Genomic DNA, 23,577 nt, shown 5'->3' with positions numbered 1-23,577 from the left:
AAATATGATAAACTGTTTGGTATAGTATGACATATTTGATTTGAACTGTTAAGTGTTATTACTTCCTGAAAAGAAAAATCAATGTTCAATTTTAGTAAATACTTTTACTTAAAGATAAAACTTTTCAAAAGGGTAAATTAAGATTGCAATATTAGTAGATAAATTTATTAAATTGGTAAATCCATTTGCAATCTAATAAAAAATTGTCCCAAATTGGATTTTAAAAATTAACTATTTTAATCATTCTAAACATTTACAAATAAGTGGAAAGAGGGAGCCTTCTTAGATGCATTCTGTCTTTGCACAAAATGAGACTGTCCTTCCCCCAGCAGGCTTAAATCTAAAAGAAGTGACATAAAATATGGGAGTTAAGAAGAAAACTAGAAATTCAGTTATTGGGGTTACATAGTTACTATAGAGACTAGCTTGAATGGAAATAGTTCAGGGAGAAGAGAAGCCAAAAGGCAGCTGGTCTCTCAGCTGTGCCAGTTGAATGGGCCCTGCTTTCTCATCTCTCTGCTCCAATCAGATGGAATGGCTGCTAGTAAAGATCAGTTGAGGAAGAGGAGTAGACAAAGGTAGCTGGAAGGTTCGTCCCTCTCTGACATGCTAGTTTTCTTACTTGCAAGCAATCTTTTACATGAAGGAGCATTCAGAAATGGAATCCTCCCCTACCTGCAGTCTGAAGTGATACAAAGTTTTTATTGCTTTAGGATCCTGTCGCCTCATTCTGCTGAATTTGTAAACCAGGCCTAAAATTTCTTTTATCAAGTGTCAGCTCTACTCAAAATCCCAGTCACACCCTTACTCAAAACTGGCATACTATTTAACTGAAACATCAAACTAATTAACAATTAAGCAAACCCGTTGCACTACAGAAACTTGGTATGATCTGGTCATACTTCTGTCTTAACAGGTGGGTTCTGTCTCAGACCAAAAAAGAGGATACAGATGAAGATACTGCTAAATACGATGGTAAGACTAAAGCTTTGTGTTTTTATACGTAGTGACTGGTATAAATTCTCTTCGATTTTCTCATTTCTGCTTTCAGGGTTTTCTATTTTTAGTAAATATTTTATCTTTTCCATTTAATATTTCAATTTTGCTAGTATTACAATTGAATGATCACCAAAAAACTCCCAACTATCAGACTGAAAAAGCGCACAGATGCTTTTCAGAATATCTCATTTCATGTAGTTACCCGGTATTAGCATCTATATATTTTTAGATGACATTTACTTTTGACCAGAAGCATAAACAATTTTCCCCATTGCTGTAAGCTAGAGATGGGAAACCTAGGGCCCTTCAGGTGTTGTCAGACTCCAGTCAGTATAGCCAGTGGTAGGGGATCGTGGGTGTTGTAGTTCAACAGTATTTAGAGGACCACAAGTTCCTCACCCCTAAGCATTAGGGGGATCTAAGCATTAGAACATAGAACACATAGTGACATTTTAGGTGTACATTAATTCCTTACCTCAGTATTAACATAGCTCATATGGCAGACCAGAGCTTAGATAGAAAACAAAAAGGTAGATAGTTTTTCTATTGGTAGCTTAATAAATGTTTTGCAAGACTACACAAGAATGATGCTACAGAAAAAATATGCATGCCATTTTTTGAAAAGTAATCAGTCAGCAGCATGAAGGCTGTCAAAATTGTGTGTCTAGATGCTAGCAAGTGGAAGAAAGGATTAGAAATTCCTAAAATATCCGTAATCCTCATTTCTTCTTCCTCTTCTTCTTTTAATGACTTTGAGCAATCCTGTATATGGAGTATTCATCATGGTGAATCAATTGCCATGGTTTGAGTTACTATCATAGTTCCAAACTGTATATTTATTTCCTTTAATTAAGAGCTTTTAATGATAGATATGATGTACGGCAGAGATAGTAATGGTGGTTGACTGTGTAATGGGAAGAAATACAGGAATCACCTTATATTGAGTCAGATCATTGGTCCAACTAGCTCAGTATTTATCTATGCTAAGTTTAAGACAAGAGTCTTTTCGAGCCCTACTTGGAGGTGCCAGGGAATGAACCTAGAATCTCATATGCAAAGCATGTGATCTTTCACTGAGCTCTTCCCTCAAATATTCCAGTGCAGTTTGTACACAGTTAATCCCAGGCTAATGTTTTTCTAATAATCCGCGCTACAGAGCACTAAGTATATCTAGTAAGAATGAGTTGGACTAAATTCATAGGAATACCTTGTACCACACCATAATTGTGGTTTTGCTTGTACTTCTCTTGCTGTATTTCTTTTAGGAAGATGGGAAATAGAACCTTTAAAGGAAAACACAGTGCCTGGTGACAGAGGACTGGTGCTGAAATCAGTAGCAAAGCATCATGCGATATCAGCTATGCTAACACAGCCATTTATTTTTGATAGTAAACCACTGATAATTCAGTAAGTATATCCACACTTGGATGATTTGCAAAGTGATTTTTTTAAATTAAATTTTTATTAAATAGAAAGATCGGGATTCTGATTTGTAGAAAAAGGGAATGGGGAATCTATACCCCTCCAGAGGCTGACTTTCCAACTCCTATCAAACCCAGCCAGCATGGTCAGTGGTTGGGGACGATAAGAGTTGTAATCCAACAACATCTGGAAGTCCATGGGTTCCCATATTTAAGCATAATAGCAATTGCTTCTTAAACTTTCAAAACTAATATTACTCAGCCATAGGAACAACTGGGGAGGAGCAACTAAGAATTCTGCACACAGTGGCTGAAGTATCTAAAAGCTAGTAGCTAAGTGAACTTTGAACTTTTAATTAGTACTTGTCTCCAGAAGACTATTCTTGTGTTTCTGTTGTGCAGGTATGAAGTGAATTTTCAAGATGGCATTGATTGTGGTGGTGCATATGTTAAACTTCTTTCCAAAAGTGATGACTTGAATCTGGTATGTAGTAACTGGGAGAGAGAGGTATGATCAGACATGTTTCAGTGTTGGGAAGGAGAGTGCCTAAATCTTTGGGTTCTTATACCAGCTGTTGCTTGGCTATGTCCCAATATTTATAAGGAAACAGGTGACATCTGTACCTAGTCCCAGATGATCTATCTGAGAAAAAAGTATTGTTCATGTAAAAAAAGAAGTGACAGCAAGACAGCAAGTGACTGTTCAACAGTGGAACAAACTCCCACAAGAAGTGTTGGACTCTCCTTCCTTGGAGATTTTAAGCAGAAGTTGGGTGGCCATCTATCATGTATGATCTAGTTGAGATTCCTGCATTGCAGGGAGTTGGACATAGATGACCCTCGGGGTCCCTTCCAATTATATAATTGTATGTCTATGATTTCCTAAGGTATAAGATACCCAGCTCATAAAGAACTAGTGTATTTCAGCCCGTTCAATAACGGGCGCTAGAACATCCTGGGGTTCGGAGAAGCGCTTGCGCAGCGCTTCTCCGAACCCCAGGACCTGTCCTTGCTGGACGCACACACGTGCACGCTCCCCCCCGCCAATGCTCAGTCCAGCCAGGAGCGGCGGTTGGCAGCCGCAGGGAAATGGTAGGTGGGGGGGGGGGAAGAGCGCGTGTGTGCGTCCAGTCTCTGCTGTCCAATCCCTGTGTCCCTGGGGCCCATGCACAGTAACCCAGGGACACACGGGACAACTGGACGCAGGGACACTTGGACTTTATTATATAGGATAGGTTAGGTATATTTTAATCTTTTTAAGTAATGTGCCTAATACAGTGGTACCTCGTGTTATGTACTGTCCCCCTTGCAAAGGCTTCGGGTTACGCGGTCTGCTAACCTGGAAGTAGGTGCTCCTTGTTGTGAACTTTGCCCTGGGATGCGAGTGGAAGTCGCACTCCGGCAGCGCGCATGCAGCAGGAGGCGCCATTAGCGAAAGTGTGCCTCGTGCTATGAGCGGTTTCCAGTTACAAACGGACCTCTGGAACCAATTAAGTTCATAACTAGTGATACCATTGTATTCAGTAGTTCACACATATATGTGCACTCAGTGAATTAACCTGGTTGGCTATTGATGGGTCCTCTTCATAAATTTCTTTTGTTGGAATATTGACTATCAGTATTTTTATACTGCTCAACAACCCTATTCTTAGAACAAATTACAATGTGGACTGTGGGTTCATCTACACGTCCTTTTGTGCTGCTTTTTCTGGGTGCAGGTCCAGGATTTCCAGGTCCATGTCCATGGGGATTATTTTGTCACATGGCCTTCACCAGGAAAACTCGCTGCTTACCACTGAATCAAAACAAATGCCAGTTGGGATTTCTCTGGGTTGCTGTTTGAGTGCTGTGGTACCTCTTGTTACAAACTCTTCGGGTTACAAACTCTGCTAACCCGGAAGTAGTACCTTGGGTTGAGAACTTTGCCCCAGGATGAGAACTGAAATCACGCAGCGGCAGTTGGAAGCCCCATTAGCAAAAGCGTGCCTCAGGTTAAGAACAGTTTTGGACTAAGAACAGACCCCAGAACGAATTAAGTTCATAACCTGAGGTACCACTGTATATATAAAAGAACCCTTAGCAAACTTAAAATGCCACTGTACAAAAGCAGCAAGATCCTCTAAACTTCTTTCTAAAACGCCTGGAAAAACAAATAGGTTCTTGCCTGTCACCAAAAAAGGCAATCAGGTACACGCTGGGCTACTTTACTGCATTTAAACTGCCTTTCCCCCAAGGAGCTCAAGACAGCTTACTTGGTTCTACCTCCCTCATTTTTTTCCCTTGCAACAACAGTGTGAGCTAGGATAGGCTGAGAGACAACAATGTCAATCTGCCAAAAAATCTCTTCCTGGGGAAAAGTGGCAAGACAGGGAGAAGTGTAGATGGGCCCTAAGTGTGGTTTTGAACTTGGATCTCTCCAGTCATACACTAACCACCACTACTTATCTTGGTCTAGAACAGCATTAGTAGAGAGAGAAGACAATAATTTGTTTAGTGATTGAAAATACAGCAACGTATTTTTCAAAAAACCACTCATGTATTAACATTCATTGTTTTTGTAACACAAGAAAGTCTTTAATAAAAACTTTTTTAAATGAAAAAAACAACACAGCTTATGTTTGTCTTGATTATTTATAATCGTGCAAGCCCAGTGAAGATTTGGGTTATTCAAATCTTTTCTTGGTGAAAAAAACAAAGGACTTGTGGTTCCAGAATGGTTTGAGTTCATGCTGTATTAATGTTGCTGCTTGGATGGCTAGTTCTAAAGCTTTAGGAGCAGACCCAGTTATTTCCTTATGTATGTTAGAGCAGTTCTGCAGCAAAATTCCTTGCTTGCAATAGGGCTGCTGATGAAGGGATGAGGATGACGGCAGGAAACTCCTATGTAGCGAATGGAATAGAAAAAGGTCTGCGTGATTGTGCCCCAAGTATTGAAGCAGCATCTCCATCACTAACTAATAATAAATATTGTGGTGGTGTTTCAATAAGATGACATTATTTTAATGTGCTACCTAAAGTGGCAGTGTTAATTATATTTGGAAGTTCCAGTGGATGTTGAGGCATACTATCAGTCAAATCAGAGGAGGCTGTTTACTAGTTTAATAAGTAAGTAAAACAAATCTCCCCTGCCCCCTCTGGAATGTTTTCCTCCTGTCCTCACTGCATGACCACTGTCATTAATGGCAGCCTGTCTCTGGGCACCATTCAGGTCTAGAAAACGGACTGAGGTCTGAAGATGAAATTCTGAGAAGTAAAGCAGAATAACCTCTGGTATGAAAAGTTACTTCCATGTATATAACAGATATAGTTCAGAGGCTAATGCACAGTACACAAACTGAGCCTCAATACCATTATTTTAAATTGGAGGCAGCTTTGGGAAAAGTGTACCTTAGAGTAAAGTAAAGAGTAAAGGTGGAAGAGTGCTTAAATTTTCTCCTGCTCAAAATTATGGAACTTGACATCTTCCCTTCTCCACCCTGTTTTCAAAATCATGTGTCTCTTTACTTTAAAATGGTTTTGGAGCTCATTTACACATATAGGTGTGTAACATATTAGCCATTTAAACATCTATTTTCCTCTGCTGTCAGAGACGGTAACTTAGAGGAAGAATAAAATACCAAACTGCAGAAGGACCTTAGAGATACAAGGTGTGTCTTTATGCTGGATAGTCTAAAACCAGTTTAGTGCTTTTGATCTAATCCTGAATATTGGTTAGTTGGTTGGTTGTGCATACTTTTCCATATTGTTCTGTGAGGGAATTAAGGCATGTTTTATAACAGAGCAGTATTTCTTCCTTGTCATATGTAGTAATATATGGCAGAGTAGGAAATAACCAAACTGCATGTCAAGTGCCAAAGTAATGGAGTGCTAAACTTTTTGCTATATAAACTAAGAACAGTGTTCATTTTCATCCTATAGGAATACTTCCATGATAGAACATCTTACACAATTATGTTTGGGCCAGATAAATGTGGTGAAGATTACAAACTACATTTTATCTTCAGACATAAACATCCTAAAACTGGAGACTATGAAGAAAAACATGCTAAACGCCCTGATGTAGACTTGAAAAAAATCTTCATGGACAGGAAGACTCATCTATATACTCTTGGTATTCTTAAAATTTTAAGTTGTTTAGAAAAATAAGAACTGAAAACATTTTACAATGCCAGTTAGGTATATCCATATTTTAAAGATGCTTTTAAGCTGTCATTTCTGGGAACCCCATATGGTGTAAGTAGGGGGTGTCACATGGCATACTGGGGCAGATTTGGATAATAAATGGAACTGGTCTTGTAGCAGTTCAAATCAGGGAACTTCTATAACTTCTTTGCATCATTTCTAACCGCTGAAACTGGAAGATATTTCTAAAACCATTCTACTAACAGTAGTTTTGTTTAGTCATGAAAGCAGTGAGGTTTATTCTGCTATTAAAGCAGGATTGATAACTTACTCTAACCATGTAAAAATTATTTTTAAGTCTGGATAGGACATTAATCAGTTGAACTGTCATATCTTATCAATTAAGTGCCTATTACAGACTTGTAAATGAGATTCACAAACAACCAAAAATGCTCTTGTTAAACTTGCATCAAGGTATCAACCACAAAGGAAATCCTGCATGTTCTAGGGTCCAACACATTCATTTTCTTTTAGAATGAATCAACTTCTTACCCAATTATACAGAAGGCTTTAGCCTTCTCCCACAATTAAGCTGCATGGCTATGTCCTGTAACTAGTTTGTACTTCCGTAGGGTTTGGAAAAGAAGCATGAAGCAAATGCATACAAGCAGTAATCCGAGTGGCAGTTAAGGCTACTAAGTTGCCAGAATTACTGCATGTTAAATAGGCGAAACCAGTTCAGCTATGGTACTTGTATGTACGTTCAAGCTGTCAATGGCATAATTGTGGTATGGTGACTTTTTGTAACATTAATTCCTGTGCATGCGTTATAAAAGCTGTGTCCTCTCCAACACACGGTGCTGCTCCATGCAAAACTGCCCTGTAGAAATGGTGGCTGGCATGGTGCATTTTTTTTTTTGAGACTCCGTATGTGCCATTCCCCTATTCCCAACATAAAGAGCAAAAGGGGCATTTAGGCATGGCATATTGAATCCTGCCTACTGCTTACCTTCACACAGCCATCCCATTTTCTCCAGTTCTTCTATTCCAGTCAGTCTCACATCTACTTTTGGGAAAAAACTTTTAGCTATATCCTATATTAAAACATCAGAAGAACTCTCTATGTTGTTCACTTCAAATACGATGACGGTTTAGAGTGACTGATATCCTTTTAAAATGAAGTTCATTTTGTGAGAGGTTCCAGCAGTACACAGATGAGAAACATGTGGTTCTCCAGATGTTACCTTCATTATATGTGTATTTTATTATATTTTAGTGTTGAAACCTGATGACACTTTTGAAGTGCTAATTGACCAGGCAGTGGTTGGCAAGGGAAATCTCCTGGAGGATATGGTTCCACCTGTGAATCCCCCAAAAGAAATAGAAGATCCCAATGATAAGAAGCCTGAGGACTGGGATGAGAGGGCTAAAATTCCTGATCCTGAGGCTGTCAAGCCAGATGACTGGTAAAGAAAACCTACACTGTTCTTTTGCCCTTTCCCTCCTATTACCAAGTATATGGTATGCAAATTTTCTTGGATTTGATTTTGACTTTATATAACTGATATTTGAGCTGCTAAGTTTGTAGCTGAAATACTAATTCTAATACTAATGCTAATACTAATTCTTTATGATTCTTTATTCATAAAGTAGAAGGGAAACCTCCAAAATATTTCTGTATTGTAAATATGAATTAGTTTTGTCACTTTGCACCTAACTATGGTACCTTTTTATTTTGAAGTTTTCAAAAGCATAGACAGGTTTTGTCTCTGAAATAATGTACCCTTTAGTTCATGCTTGGGAAGGACTTTACTAGGCTTTATCTATCATACTGTATTTTGTCCATCTCCCGGTAAAGTTGGTCTGTACTTTAAAGGAATGAAGATGAGCCTCCCAAAATAGAAGATCATGATGCTGTTAAACCTGAAGGTTGGCTTGATGATGAACCAGAATACATTCCAGATCCTAATGCAGAAAAACCAGAAGATTGGTAAGATTTCTCTGCCTGTGGCAAAACTTTAGACAGGCTCTGATTTCTGTAGCAAATTAGACTGACAGGTCTAGATATTCTTATTCATGACTTGATTAGCTGTTTTGTTCTCCTGTACTTTGGTTTATGGAGTAGTCATATTTTATATCTTTGCACTGTTTTTATATTTTCACAATTGAATTATAATATGTAAGCTGACTTGAAGACTAAACGAATGTGGGATAGAATTTTTTAAATAGTGAATGTGTTAAAATGTTAATATTGATACATCATTGATACATCAATGATACATCAAACAGTTGTCCCCTAACCCAGGGGTAGGCAACGTAAGGCCCGGGTGCGGCCCAATCACTTTCTCAATCCGGCCCGCAGATGGTCCGGGAATCAGTGTGTTTTTACATGAGTAGAATGTGTCCTTTTATTTAAAATGCATCTCTGGATTATTTGTGGGGCCTGCCTGGTGTTTTTACATGAGTAGAATGTGTGCTTTTATTTAAAATGCATCTCTGGATTATTTGTGGGGCATAGGAATTTGTTCATCCCCCCCCAAAAAAAATGTAGTCCGGCCCACCACATGGTCTGAGGGACGGTGGACCGGCACACAGCTGAAAAAGGTTGCTGACCCCTGCCCTAACCAGTGTGTGCTATTTCACTAGATTGTGTGCTAATTAGAGGCTAATTCTAGTCTGCAACTTCAAGGCCTGGATCTCAAAAGTATGTTTGCAACATCTGGTTTGAGTGTTCAGAAGCCATAGAATTGTAGAGTTGGAAGGGACCCTGAGGGCCATCTAGTCCACCCCCAGGAATCTCAACTAAAACATCTGTGACAGATAGCCATCCAACCTCTTCTTAAAAATCTTCACCTCTCTTGGCAATCTGTTCCACTCTCAGACAGCTCTTACTGTCACTTATTTTCACATGGACCACAGTTTTTTCTCAGACAGATAATCTGGGACTAGGTATAGATTTCACCTGTTTCCACTGTTGAACAGCTCTTACCATCAGAACTTTCATTCTGATGTTTAATTGGAATTTCCTTTCTTGTAACTGTAATCCATTGGCTTGGGTCCTACCCTCCATATGTAACTGGGGAGGTTAATAAATGTGTTGATGAGTGTCTTAAAAGCTGAAGCTTTTGGCAGTTACAAAATGACATTTGATTTTTCAGGACCTAGACTGGTGCAAGATGTAGATCCACAAGAAAGGAGCACATATTCTTTGGCACTATACTTGGAACCACATTTCAAGCTATCTGAAAATATAAGAGATTGTTTTGCTATTCTGTAGCCACATTTTTCAAAGAATGTTATGTTGAAATATAGGAGATGCTTTTTCTTCTAAGCTACTAGAAGTAGTTTGGTGATAGGAATAAAATACACTAATTTACAGGAGGAGTTTGAACAGACGTGTTGATCATTTGTACAGGGATGAAGAGATGGATGGTGAATGGGAAGCTCCACAGATTCCTAATCCAAAGTGTGAGACTGCACCAGGCTGTGGAACATGGGTACGCCCCATGATGAGCAATCCAAATTATAAAGGAAAATGGAAACCACCTATGATAGAGAATCCAAATTATCAGGTAATAATTATTCGGTACTTCAGAATGACATGTGTGTTAATAAAATCTTTCTTTTCATCTTACTGATTTTTGCTGGATAAGTATAAATAGGGTTTAGTTTTTTCTCTTTCCATTAATCAGACTTAACAGGGTTGTTTTTTTAAGAGATGCTGGAAATACTTTCCTTAAACTGTAAACTAAAGTCCAATGACTCAAATGGCCAATGGCAGTGGAAGCAAGCATGCTGTGAAAGTGCTCTATGCTCTTAGAAGACCACAATCTTTTAATTGGGTTACCTGTTTTTAACAGATGTGGTATATTTAAGAAATTTCAATTACTTTTAGAACTGAATCAACCTGCCTTGCTGGCCTATTTAATATTAAATGTCTATTTTAATGTGGCATGTTTTTATTGTATTTCTTACAGGGAATATGGAGTCCACAAAAAATCCCTAATCCTGATTATTTTGAAGATTCTCATCCTTTTCATATGACTCCTGTTGGTGCTGTTGGCTTAGAGCTTTGGTCTATGACATCTGATATTTACTTTGATAACTTCATCATCTGTTCAGAAAAGGAAGTTGCTGATCGATGGGCAGCAGATGGATGGGGCTTTAAAAAATTGGTTGCAAGTGCTAATGAAGTAAGAATTTACTATATTTTGTTGTGCCCAAATACATAATGTTGCAAAAACGCTTTTTGTCTTAACCTTCCTATATTAGGATTGTTGTGAACCTGAAGGTGTTTGAAATACTTGTAAATATTTTTAACAAACCAGAATAACCTCATACGCAATGAAATTATTAACGGTTATTGGTTCAGTTGTCCCAGGGTGTTTCATCTCTTTACCTTCTTCTCAATTCGTTAAATTATATTTAACTTATTATAGTATTAGTGGTCCAATTCACTCCTATTGAAAGTAAAGGGAAATGAAATTCCCAAATAATTGGTGTCCATTCTGTCCCCAGCAACTTACCCAAATAGAGTAGGGAAAACACTACCATGTTGTTTATATAATCATTCCATGTCATTGTATCACTTCCAAGAGCATATTGTATGGTTATACTACTTCTTGTATGGTTATACCTCTTCGTGACCCCATGGACCAGAGCACGCCAGGCCCTCCTGTCTCCCACTGCCTCCCGCAGTTTGGTCAGACTCATGTTGGTAGCTTTGAAAACACTGTCCAACCATCTCGTCCTCTGTCGTGGCCTTCTCCTTGTGCCCTCCATCTTTCCCAACATCAGGGTCTTTTCCAGGGAGTCTTCTCTTCTCATGAGGTGGCCAAAATATTGGAGCCTCAGCTTCACGATCTGTCCTTCCAGTGAGCACTCAGGGCTGATTTCCTTCAGAATGGATAGGTTTGATCTTCTTGCAGTCCATGGGACTCTCAAGAGTCTCCTCCAGCACCATAATTCAAAAGCATCAATTCTTCGGCGATCAGCCTTCTTTATGGTCCAGCTCTCACTTCCATACATCACTACTGGGAAAGCCATAGCTTTAACTATACGGACCTTTGTTGGCAAGGTGATATCTCTGCTTTTTAAGATGCTGTCTACGTTTTTCCCCGAGCTTCAAAACTTCTGGAAATTTTACATCTCTAGTCTCACATAGAGATTTCTCAGGAGACAGATGAGGTGATCAGGGACACCCATTTCTTTAAGAGCTTGCCATAGTTTGCTGTGGTCGACACAGTCAAATGCTTTTGCGTAGTCAATGAAGCAGAAGTAGATGTTTTTCTGGAACTCTCTAGCTTTCTCCATAATCCAGCGCATGTTTGCAATTTGGTCTCTGGTTCCTCTGCCCCTTCGAAATCCAGCTTGCACTTCTGGGAGTTCTCGGTCCACATACTGCTTAAGCCTGCCTTGTAGAATTTTAAGCATAACCTTGCTAGCGTGTGAAATGAGTGCAATTGTGCGGTAGTTGAAGCATTCTTTGGCATTGCCCTTCTTTGGGATTGGGATGTAGACTGATCTTCTCCAATCCTCTGGCCACTGCTGAGTTTTCCAAACTTGCTGGCATATTGAGTGTAGCACCTTAACAGCATCATCTTTTATAATTTTAAATAGTTCAGCTGGAATATCAACACTTCCACTGACCTTGTTATTAGCAGTGCTTTCTAGGGCCCATTTGACTTCACTCTCCAGGATGTCTGGCTCAAGGTCGGCAACCACACTACCCGGGGTGTACGAGATATCCATATCTTTCCATATCATATAATTCCTCTGTGTATTCTTGCCACCTCTTCTTGATGTCTGCTTCTGTTAGGTCCTTTCCACTTTTGTCCTTTATTATGGTAATCTTTGTACAAAATGTTCCTTTCATATCTCCAATTTTCTTGAACAGATATCTGGTTTTTCCCATTCTGTTGTTTTCCTCTATTTCTTTGCATTGCTCGTTTAAGAAGGCCCTCTTGTCTCTCCTTGCTATTTTTTGGAAGTCTGCATTCAATTTCCTGTATCTTTCACTATCTCCCTCGCATTTTGCTTGCCTTCTCTCTCCCGCTATTTGTAAGACCTCATTGGACTTTGCTTTCTTGCATTTCCTTTTCATTGGGATGGTTTTCATTGCTGCCTCCTGTATAATGTTACGAGCCTTCATCCATAGTTCTTCAGGCACTCTGTCCACCAAATCTAAGTCCTAAAACCTGTTTCTCATTTCCACTTTCACAGTTGCCAGTTGCATTATGACACTCATAATGCAAACTTGCAACTCTGATTTCAGGCAAGAGAGGACTATGCCCCCCATGTTGTTGGACTCTATTCCAATCAACTCCAACAAGAATGGGCAGTGGTCAGGAATGATGGGAGTTGCAGTCCCAAAATATGGAGGGTCATGGGTTCCCCATCCCTGACAATATAGGCATTTGGGATTTTTTTCTTTTTTATCTTATGGTAATATACTACAATGTTTGTGACAGGCCACATTTTAAGAACAATATCAATAAAACACCCCCCCAGTTAAACTAAAGTAATTTTGCAGTCAGCTATTATTTCTATTTCCAGCCAGAACTTTAAAGGGGTCTTTTCAACAATAATAGCAGATTTTGGTAGGGTCAGAAATAGAAAAGAAAGCCCTAAAACTCTAATTTTCAAAAGTCGAGTCATAAGGTCATAGCTTAACACTTAATGGTTGTGAATATTTTGTGGTTTAATTTACTGTTTGTATGAGAAATGTAAAAAAAAAACCCCAATAACTTAATAAAAGTACATGATAGAACTTTGAAGATACCCATGCTAGAAACCTGCTCACATGCTCTATTATCTGCCTTATGTGGTGTTCCCTCTGTTAGCTCCCTTGACTGTGTTTGCGGGTATGCTTTATGGCAGTCACATGACATTCAGTTTGGCTACTTCCAGCTAAGGCTTAGTGCAGTGTAGTTACTCAAGGCTGTTTGCAGATCTTCAGGGCCCTGAGCAGCTTCTTTTCTCGTATGTTCCCTCACCTGTTAGTTTCCTTCCTTTGTTGCTGTTTCCTTCATGCTGTTAAGTAAAAATACCTTATGACAAGACTTGGCAAGCTCTGTAATATGTGTTTTCTTTTCTTCCATCCAGCCTGGTATGTTTAGTCAGCTGGTGACTGCTGCAGAAGAACGTCCATGGCTTTGGATTATTTACATCTTGACATTAGCACTACCTATAGGATTGGGTGTACTATTCTGCTGGCCATCCAAGGTACAGGAGAAACTAATCTGATATCCTCATTTTTTGCATTATACTTAATGTGCTTTCTATCCAAATATTTTTTCACTCAAAAAATCCATTGGGGTGAGAGGGAAGATGAAGAAACGTTGGCAGATGTGCCTCAATGGTGGATGGGTGTTAAAAAAAAGGGGGCTATCAGCTTTTTCTGCATGATTTTTCTTCTATTTTAGAAAATAGATGAAGATATGGACTACAAAAAAACTGATACAGCCAAGCCACTTACAAAAGGAGGACTAGAACAAGAGGTACAAAGGAAAGATGAAGACTTAGAGAAACCAAATGAAAATGGTGGTGAAGATGGTAAGGGATTTTAGCCATACCTATTTAAAAAACTAGTGATCAATCCTGAAAAATGGTAGCTAAATGAAAAAACAAAAACAATGCAGTTCATAGCACTTTGTTTTGCTGCCTGAATTCTTTACATTACAGCACTCAAGATAAGTGTATTTTTGTTTCAGCAGGATCATAATTGTGTAGTTGTATCTTGTAGCTAACTGCTTTCTTAGTTCTTCCTGCATTCCAGACTCTTGGAATTGAATATTCTGTGTTTTTTCTCCCTAATCATATGACACAATTAATTTTCATATTTGGGAATAATTTAGCTCTTTGTTTGATTTTTTTTTTTTTTTGGCTTATCAAAGATCCTAGTTCTGAATAATTTGGGTGCCGCTATTTTGGACTTACTTATGAATTGCAGAATGATAGCTTGTTCTCTTAATAGCAATTTGTCATAACAATATTTAAATTGGTCAGCTAAAGCATATGTCTTAACAACTACATTGGGGTAGGGAATTGCCAGTCAGCCAGGTGTTGCTGGACTGCTGCTCCCATCATTCCTGAACATTGGCCGTGCCATTTTGAGAAATGCCTAATACAACCAACTTTAGAATCGTAAAAAATAAATGTTGATTTTCATCTTAGTGACTAAATATTTCCCAACATCTAAGACACTAATGGAGTTTTTCCACCAAGGGCTTTGCAGTGAATCACAGGTACCTACCCCTGGTTCTAAGCAAAGGAAACCCTGCTGCTGAAGCAGAACCTCAAATATTCTTTGCTTGCTTTCCTGTGACCTCTTTGCAATTGTGTTTTGGAATGGAATTGTGAGTGCACAGATCATGGTGTTGGGAACATGAAGTGGAACTCTTGGAGGAGAATACAGATTATTTGGTCTGTCTTCTGTCTCCCTTTTAATGATTGGATCACTTTGTAAGTTTTATGCTGGAATTTCTAGCATCTTGTATAAAGAAACTGAGATGTTGAACTTCTACATATTTTGGAGATACTCTTTTCCTTTCACTGCATTAAATTATGATTAAAAACATTTTATCTACTTGCTATAGGTGGAAATGGTGATGGATAGAAATAGTAAGACATTTCGGCAAGAACAACTTGAGACAACTGGAGTATTTTCAACCCACAACAATACAAAGATTTATCCTTAAATGTTTACTAAAGGGTGATATTCGACCTCAGTCATACTCAGAGTAGACCCATTGAAATCAATGTCTATTTCAGTGGGTATGGGTGTGCTCTGAATATATGCTACTAATATTGGATGGTGCTGGAAAGGTGTTTGTAGGCTTTTCTGAATGTTACTGTTATTATTCTGTTAATTCAGAATGTTACGCAATAACATTTTGAAAATGCATTGTAATTTAAACTCAACATTTTTCCTATGTCTTCATGAAAATGAGAGAGATACTTAGGTGCTTGTTAAGAATTCACATGATCTATTCTATTATGGATACACAATTTGCAGCACTGTGCAGCTGCATTGTTGACATGCTTCACCAACACAGGCACTGTGGTTTCTTCTTATTGTTAAGGGTTTATCCAGCCAGTATGCTCTTCTGTGCCAGTGCTGTATTTTAGCCTTTAGAGAGCTAAACTGAATAACCGACTTGTGTCTTAGAATATGAAGGTGGTGAAGATGAAGAAGATTATGAGGAAGAAAATGAAGGTGGTGAAGGAAGTCAGGAGGAAGAAGTTAATAAATCAAATAAATCTGGCTCTGAAGAAGATGAGGTGAGCTTTCCAAGAATGAGATAACATACAAAGATTATTCCATAGGAATGTGAAATGTTGCAGCTGTGTCAAAACATGGGGTATAATGGCAACTTTCCCCCATGGTACTAATACAGGGCATTATATTTCCAATCCTGTGGAACTCCTTCCCAACTGAGATCACAAGCCCCTTCCATGTTGAACTTCAGGCACTAGGTGAAGACTTTGAATTTATTTAAGCAGGCATTTAAATTAGACTTTTCTGATTTCATTGATAATTTTAATTGTTTTTTTTTAAAAAAACTGTGTTATGCAGTATATAAATTGTTGAAATAAACATAAAACAATAATACAGTGGAATATAGAATTGTTCTGGCTTGTGAGATCTTAATTGTCACTTCAGTGCTGAAATTCAAATATTTCCCCTTATATTTAAGGCATCCTAAATTGTTTTGCTGGGTATTTGTGTAATTGTCATAGTCTGGTAATTTTGAATTTTCTTTTTAATACAAGCGGGTTGCTATTGATCTTATTTGGAGGTCACCATCTCTATATGGCATATTCTATCAGGTCTGAAATTGGGTTGAGGCAGTGGCTTCAAACATGAACTCCAGCATCCATAGCTAGCCTCACAAGACATTTGTGTGCAAGCATTCTAGGATAGTCATGTGGGAACTCCTCAGCAGATAAATCAATTTGGAAAGGTTTTTGAAATATACTCGGAGTCAAGAGTGAATTTCATGCTCTTTATTCAGCTCATAGTCATCAAGGAGGAGAAGAGAAGACGAATGGCTCTTTTCCCAAAACCATCTGCTTATATACATTATTTACACAATGGGCCTTGCGTGATTGGCTACTTCAGGGCTACACCTGTGGGCCAATTATATTGTGGATTGACTTCTGCCTGCAGCCTGATTGGCTGTTCCTACAGGCCAATCAGGTAGCAGATTCACTTCTGCCAGCCGCCTGATTGGCTGCTCCAGCAGGCCAATCAGGTTGCGGATTCACTTCCACCTGGAGTTGGATTGGGTAGCTCCCGCTGATTCTGAATCCTATTGTTCTAGGATTCAGCTCAGTACATAACACCCCTCCCCTCTAAGTTCCAGTCCTGCCCAGGAAGTTGCATTCGTAGTCCTCAAGGTCTGCTGGCCGCCTCCGTGTGCGTTGTGGCCTGGGGTGTTCCTTGGTCAGGGGTTCTGGTTCTGGCTCGTGTTCCGAGGCTGCTGGCTGTGCCGGGGCTGTCTGGTCTGGCGCCACTGAACCACTAGGTTGTGGCTCTGGTTCCGGTGTCCTTCCAGCCTCGGGGCGCCCCTCTGTGCCTACTGCTTCTGCTTCCCCTGCCCACCCCTCTCGCTCTACAGGCCTCACTGCCCTTCTGTCCCCTTGGGACCCCTCTGTCCCGCTCTCCTCCCGGGTTCCTCCTGGGAATCGTCGCCGTAGCTGGTCGCAGTGGCGGCGCCAACATTGCCCCCCTTCCGTTAGTACCTCGTACGACACGGGACCAGTCACCTTGGTGACTGTGGCGGGTACCCATGCTGGGCCTGCCTCTCTCTGTCAATCCCCGGCCACCACACATAACTCCTGGCAAGGGCCTTCATCCTCACTACCCCTGGGTGTGTCTCGTGTAGGGCTGTGAGGACCCTTTTGCGGAGGGGCTGGGGAACAACAACCCTGCTTCCCCATAACAGGCACCCCTTGTGGGCCGACAGTTCATGTTTGCAGTTTGTGTAGCCAGCGAATTCTGGCCCGGGGCTGCTGCTGGGCCATCCTCGCCACACCCAGTCCAGGACCCGGGAGATGACCCTATCTTTTGTGGAATGGCGCGCAACTTCTTGTGCCTGAATGGGTCGGTCGGGAAGCAGCTCCAGGGTCATAACCTCTTGCGCAGGCGCTGGGTCGGGGCCTGTTTCTGGTAGTGGTAGCCTGCTGAGGGCGTCTGCGTGGCCCATCGCCTTCCCAGGGCGGTGGATTAGTGCATACTGGTAGCCGGCAAGGAAAATTGACCACCTGAGGACACGTGGAGACAACACTTGGGGGGTCTGCTTCTCGGGGGCAAACAGGCCAAGCAACGGCTTGTGGTCAGTCACTATGGTAAAGGGCCGCCCGTACAAGAAATCATGGAATTTTTTTACGCCCTTCACGATTGCCAGACCCTCCTTGTCAATCTGTGAGTAGTTTCGTTCGGCTGCAGCAAGCGTCTGGGAGAAGTATGCCACTGGCACCTCTCTTCCATCCGGGAGTTGGTGTCCCAGGACAGCGCCGATGCCATAGGGAGAGGCGTCGCATGCCAGCACCACTGGCAGCCTCTCGTCGAAGTGTGCCAAGACCGAGTTCGAGACGAGCAAGTCCTTGACTGCCTGGAATGCGGCCCTTTGTCGCTGGCCCCACACCCAAGGGGCCCTTTTATCTAGGAGTCTGTGTAGGGGCTCCGCTACCGCTGCCTTATGGGGAAGGAAGGCATGGTAAAAGTTCAATAGTCCCAAGAATGACTGAAGTTCGGGCTTGCTCTTGGGCGCTGGGGCCTCACAAATGGCCCGTACCTTGTCACCGGTTGGATGGACCCCTTCTGCGTCCACCTTAAATCCCAGAAAGTCCACCTGCGGCACTCCCAGTAAACACTTTTCCCGCTTCACCTTGAGGCCCGCCGTCTGGAAACGGTGCAGGACGGAGCGGAGGCGGTCCTCAAATTCCTCTGGTGTGGGCCCGGCGATCAGTACATCATCGAAGAAGGGGGTGACGCCAGGAATCCCTTTAAGGAGAGAGTCCATTAGATTCTGGAATATGCCTGGTGCCACGCTAACGCCAAATTGCAGCCGCTTTACTCTAAATGCCCCTCTGTGCGTCACAATCGTCTGAGCCTCTGCTGTGGCTTCGTCCACAGGCAACTGTTGATACGCTTGGGCCAAGTCCAGTTTGCCAAAGATTTTTGACCCAGCCAGGGTGGCGAGGACATGGCTGACCACTGGCACTGGGTATGCATGGGCCGTGAGAGCCTTGTTTATGGTGCATTTGTAGTCTGCACAGATGCGGACCGAACCGTTAGGCTTGACGGGTGTGACAATTGGAGTTTCCCAGGGGGCGTTGGGCACCGGCTCCAGCACTCCTTGCTCCACGAGCCGGTCCAATTCCTCGTCTATGCGGGGTTTCAGGGCGAACGGGACCCGGCGGGCCTTGTGCCTGATGGGTCGTACAGCGGGGTCTAGCTGTAGGGCAATGGGGGGTCCTGTATATCGTCCCAATGCCCCATCGAAAACCCCTGGAAACTCTTTGCATATGGCGTCCACGTCCACTTGTATGCTAGTGCGGTTCACCCCGGTAACGGCTAGCCCCAGAGGTCCAAACCATGCCAGTCCCAGTAAGCTAACGTAGGGGCCCTTAACTACCAGCAAGTCCAATTGTTGCTTTCGCCCTCGATATTGCACCCTGAAGGTCCCCACCCCCATTGTAGGGACCTTACGTTTCTGGAAGTCCCGGAGGGTGAATGGGGCCGGCCTTAGTTTGGGACCCCCATTAGGGCACAGTTCCCTTAATGTTCGGGCCGAGATTATGGATAGAGTTGAACCCGTGTCCAGCTCCATGCGGCATGGGGCTCCCTCTATCTGTACCTCTATATAAATTTTCTCTGTGCTGGGATGGGGCAACTGGAATACCTGGTAGTCCGTGATCTCCGTCGAGTTGCCTTGGTGCATGGTGCCGTGTGACCTGGGGCTCCTGGGTCGGTCATCTGATGCTTGTCGACGGGTGAGTCGAGCCCGACACACCCGGGCGATGTGTCCCAATTTTCTGCACTGCCTGCACTCTGCGTTGCGGAAACGACAGGTCCTCCTCTCGTGGTTCTCCCCGCAGCTTGCACAGTTCCCTCCTTCTCGTCGAGGCTGCTGTGGTGTGTGTGCTGCTTGAGTGCGCCGCTGTACTCGGTGTACTTCCTCCCTGTCAGATTCTGATTCGTCGGTGAGGTCTTCGTGGTAGACCCTCGGTTGGGATGGCGGGGCTGGTCGTGCCTCTTGCGTTGACCTCTCGGCGGCTTCGGTTGCCAGGGCTTCCTCCAGAGCAATCTGGAACGTGAGGTCTTTTTTGGCGTAGAGGCGTCGTTGCAACATCTCGTCCCTCAGGCCACCGACGAGGCGGTCACGAAGCATGTTCTCCAACTCTGAGAAGTTGCATAACCGGGCGGCTTGGCGGAGGGAGGTCACAAACCCAGTTATGGATTCCCCCGGGGCTTGCCGCTTTGCGTAGAAGGCATTTCGGCAAGCTACCACCGAGGGCTGTGGTGAGAAGTGCTCCTTCAGCCGTTCCATTATTGTTTTGTAAGAGACGGTAGCGACATCTCTAGGTGCAAGGAGAGCCCGGGCGATTTCAAACGTCTCCTCTCCACAGACGCTGAAGAATGTCGCCCTCTTCATGGCATCGTTGGTGACTTCTTTCGCTTGCAGGAGGAAGTTGAAACGGGCGGCGTACCCTTCCCAGTCTCCTGATGCTGGTTTGAATGGCGAGAAGCTGCTGTCGGTTGCCATTCTGGGTTCCTTGGGTCCTGGAGCTGAAGCCTGGATGCACGGTGCGATGCAGCGGTGCAGCAGGTGGCGGTGCTGCGGTGCAGTGCGTGGTGGCGGTCAGCTCAGCAGGATCCCATCCTCGTCGCCAGTGAAATATACTCGGAGTCAAGAGTGAATTTCATGCTCTTTATTCAGCTCATAGTCATCAAGGAGGAGAAGAGAAGACGAATGGCTCTTTTCCCAAAACCATCTGCTTATATACATTATTTACACAATGGGCCTTGCGTGATTGGCTACTTCAGGGCTACACCTGTGGGCCAATTATATTGTGGATTGACTTCTGCCTGCAGCCTGATTGGCTGTTCCTACAGGCCAATCAGGTAGCAGATTCACTTCTGCCAGCCGCCTGATTGGCTGCTCCAGCAGGCCAATCAGGTTGCGGATTCACTTCCACCTGGAGTTGGATTGGGTAGCTCCCGCTGATTCTGAATCCTATTGTTCTAGGATTCAGCTCAGTACATAACAGTTTTCATGCAGATACATAGTATTGCGTTTGGGAGGCAAGCTTCAACTCCCCCCCCCCCCCAAAAAAAAATCTGGTTGATTTCAAGAAACTGAGGTTCGGGAATATAGGTGTTAAGTTGTAAGAGAAACTGCATCCATAAAGTCAAGTGTTCGTATTCCCATTTTATTATGTTAAGAAAGAACAAACATTAAAGCTAAAAACTGAGTACTTTGAGAAGCAAACATGGGCCTGAATTGGAACAAAATTAAGTTCCCTTAAGCCACTGAAATCAGTCAGATTAATTGTGCTTAACTCCAGTGGATTCAACAGTTTAAACATTGTTTGGGTAGAGAATATGAACTATATCATATTTTGGAAAGATGATTGCATCTCTCTCTCCATCCCCACCCCCTGCAGATGAAAGAAGCAGATGAAAGCACAGGATCTGGTGATGGGCCAGCGAAATCAGTGCGTAAAAGAAGAGTACGAAAGGACTAACTTGTTTCCACCTAGTATTGACAGGTCCAGGTTACAGAACATAGGCATGCAGTTTTCACTTGCCTAACAGCATGCAAGTTGTTGAGTCTTAAACCAAAAGACTGAACTCAGCTTAGACTCCTGTTTCCATTCTCTAGACCATCTTAATCTTGTCAGACTTTTCCTTTATTTTGAAGAAACGCTCCGACTTGTGAAGTTACCTGTTTTACTTCATAGAATAAAAAATGGTGATATGTCTGATTTATTGTAAATATTATTTGATGTTGTTTAGATAATAAATATTTGGAAATGATTTGGCTTCAAAATGCTACCTTTTTTAAAGCTCATGTAAATGGGATTTTCCAGCTTTAGCACAAATTACACTTTAGATAAAAGGCATGAACAGTAGATGCAACATCCACTTGGATGCCTTGAAAGAAGAGATGACTGCCAACTCTTTGCTGAGCTGAACGCAATAACTGTTTTGGCTCTTTTTTGTATCAACCTTTTTTCCCCTTTACTGCAATGTCAACCTACAGTTTGTGTGTCACATGTTAGTTTGTGTTAGCAGTTGCTGCTGTTTTTGTTTTACAGAGAACTGCATTGTCATAATAGCATGCTTTACATTAAAATGCAAAAAATGTTAACTCTATTCAAGTACAATGGTGTACCAGACAATTTTTCACATTTTTATAGTTTCATGTTTCAAGCCAGAATGGCATAACCCGTTTACAAAATATTTGCTAAGTGTATATTGCCTCCTGAATAAAACTTTTAATATAATCTGTTCTGCTTAAATTAAACTCATTAATCCCTGTATTTCTTGGAATGACTGAAATGACTCTCTTTAGAAGTAACCATAACATTCTATATTCAGCGTAGCCCTCAAATGTTACTTTTTAAAAGTTTTAAAAGAAGCTATTATGTACACTTCAATGCAGGCAAGTTCAGAGAGGACTGATTTAAATCCTATTTTCTATTGATACTATATTTCCTAGCAAGTGATGCAGGTGTGACCACTAAATACACCATTAATTCTTAGCGTAGTTCAAAAATAGTTGGATGTTTGCATGCTTTACTTTTACCTGCTAGAGGGACAATCCTATACCGTGGTACCTTGGGTTAAGATACTTAATTTGTTCTGGAGGTCCGTTCTTAACCTGAGGTACCACTTTAGCTAATGGGGCCTCCGGCTGCCGCTGCGCCACCAGAACACGATTTCTGTTCTCATCCTGAAGCAAAGTTCTTAACCCGAGGTACTATTTCTGAGTTAGTGGAGTCTGTAACCTGAAGTGTCTGTAACCCAAGGTATCACTGTACATAAATCCCATTACATTCAATGAAGCTTGCAAATGGATTTTAGGATTACAGTCTAAGTATAGGAATACAGTATAGGAATATGGATTGTTGCAATGTTGCTACTTTTTCATTATCCTAACCATTGAGACCAACTATTTCTGAGAAACAACTTCTCTTCCCTGTTAAGAGCCTATTCTCATAGTGCTAGGATAGTGGTGGGTTACAGACAAGCTGCAGACTTCCTGTTCAGATAGGGGACACAAATGCAAGGCATCTTGAGGACTACAGTAGTCTGTTTTCCATTAGACAAGATGGTCATAATAAACTGCTTGAATGGGCTCAGTAAATACACATCTGATGCTGCAACATTACTGAAACCAATAAGATATAGGTGGAAGACCAATGGAAGCCTCATGCAAGACTGGAATATCAGGAGCAGCATGCATGTTAATGAGCCATTTAGGGATCAGGTGGGCAGAGGGCATTCAATAAGTATATATCCCCAACAGCAAGAGCCCCCAGTTTAGCAGAATTGCTGTATCAGGTAAGTATACTACTACTTGGGGGAAGATACTCAATCCTATAATTAAATGGCAGCAATTGTCACTATCATTTTCAAAATCCCAATGAGACATTCCATATTAAACCTAATAATATGGACTAGCTACCGGTATATGCATTATAGCACTAGCTGTTAAAACAGTTTAAAGTGGTCCCTTGTGTCTAAAATACAAAGCAGACTGAAAGCAGCAAAGGTAGGCACAAAGGACAGAAGGGCAGCTCTGATTTATTATAGGAGCCTATTTTTTTGCCTAAATGCAAACTACTAATGGTACAAAGAAAGGACAATGCTTCTAGTGTACTTCTACTTTACAACTATGGCACATGCTATAACTAATAAAACTTTCAAAAAGATTCTAGTAACAAACCAAATGAGAGAAACTTGAAAGCTTTTATTTCATACAAGTTCCAAAATACAGCACAACTGTTAGTTTAACAA

The 23,577-nt window shown here is 41.7% G+C and overlaps 1 protein-coding gene across 1 annotated transcript in view; it reads left to right on the top strand.

Moving 5' to 3' along the window:
* CLGN (calmegin) overlaps positions 1 to 22,088 on the top strand; it is a 34,640-nt gene extending 12,552 nt beyond the window's left edge. Inside the window, exons 4-15 of the mRNA XM_035112363.2 lie at positions 917 to 975; positions 2,265 to 2,406; positions 2,823 to 2,904; positions 6,339 to 6,531; positions 7,819 to 8,008; positions 8,419 to 8,532; positions 9,958 to 10,114; positions 10,520 to 10,735; positions 13,647 to 13,766; positions 13,967 to 14,096; positions 15,712 to 15,824; positions 21,219 to 22,088. Coding sequence (XP_034968254.1) covers positions 917 to 975; positions 2,265 to 2,406; positions 2,823 to 2,904; positions 6,339 to 6,531; positions 7,819 to 8,008; positions 8,419 to 8,532; positions 9,958 to 10,114; positions 10,520 to 10,735; positions 13,647 to 13,766; positions 13,967 to 14,096; positions 15,712 to 15,824; positions 21,219 to 21,299 — 1,597 coding nt within the window. The 3' untranslated portion in view covers positions 21,300 to 22,088. The remainder of the gene's footprint in view (positions 1 to 916; positions 976 to 2,264; positions 2,407 to 2,822; positions 2,905 to 6,338; positions 6,532 to 7,818; positions 8,009 to 8,418; positions 8,533 to 9,957; positions 10,115 to 10,519; positions 10,736 to 13,646; positions 13,767 to 13,966; positions 14,097 to 15,711; positions 15,825 to 21,218) is intronic.
* The last annotated feature ends 1,489 nt before the right edge of the window (positions 22,089 to 23,577 follow it).

Source organism: Zootoca vivipara, chromosome 9 (genome assembly GCF_963506605.1).
Source record: "Zootoca vivipara chromosome 9, rZooViv1.1, whole genome shotgun sequence".
Taxonomy (NCBI): Eukaryota; Metazoa; Chordata; class Lepidosauria; order Squamata; family Lacertidae; genus Zootoca; species Zootoca vivipara.
The sequence above is the reverse complement of the archived record's forward strand: the minus strand, read 5'-3'. Positions and strand labels throughout refer to the sequence as shown.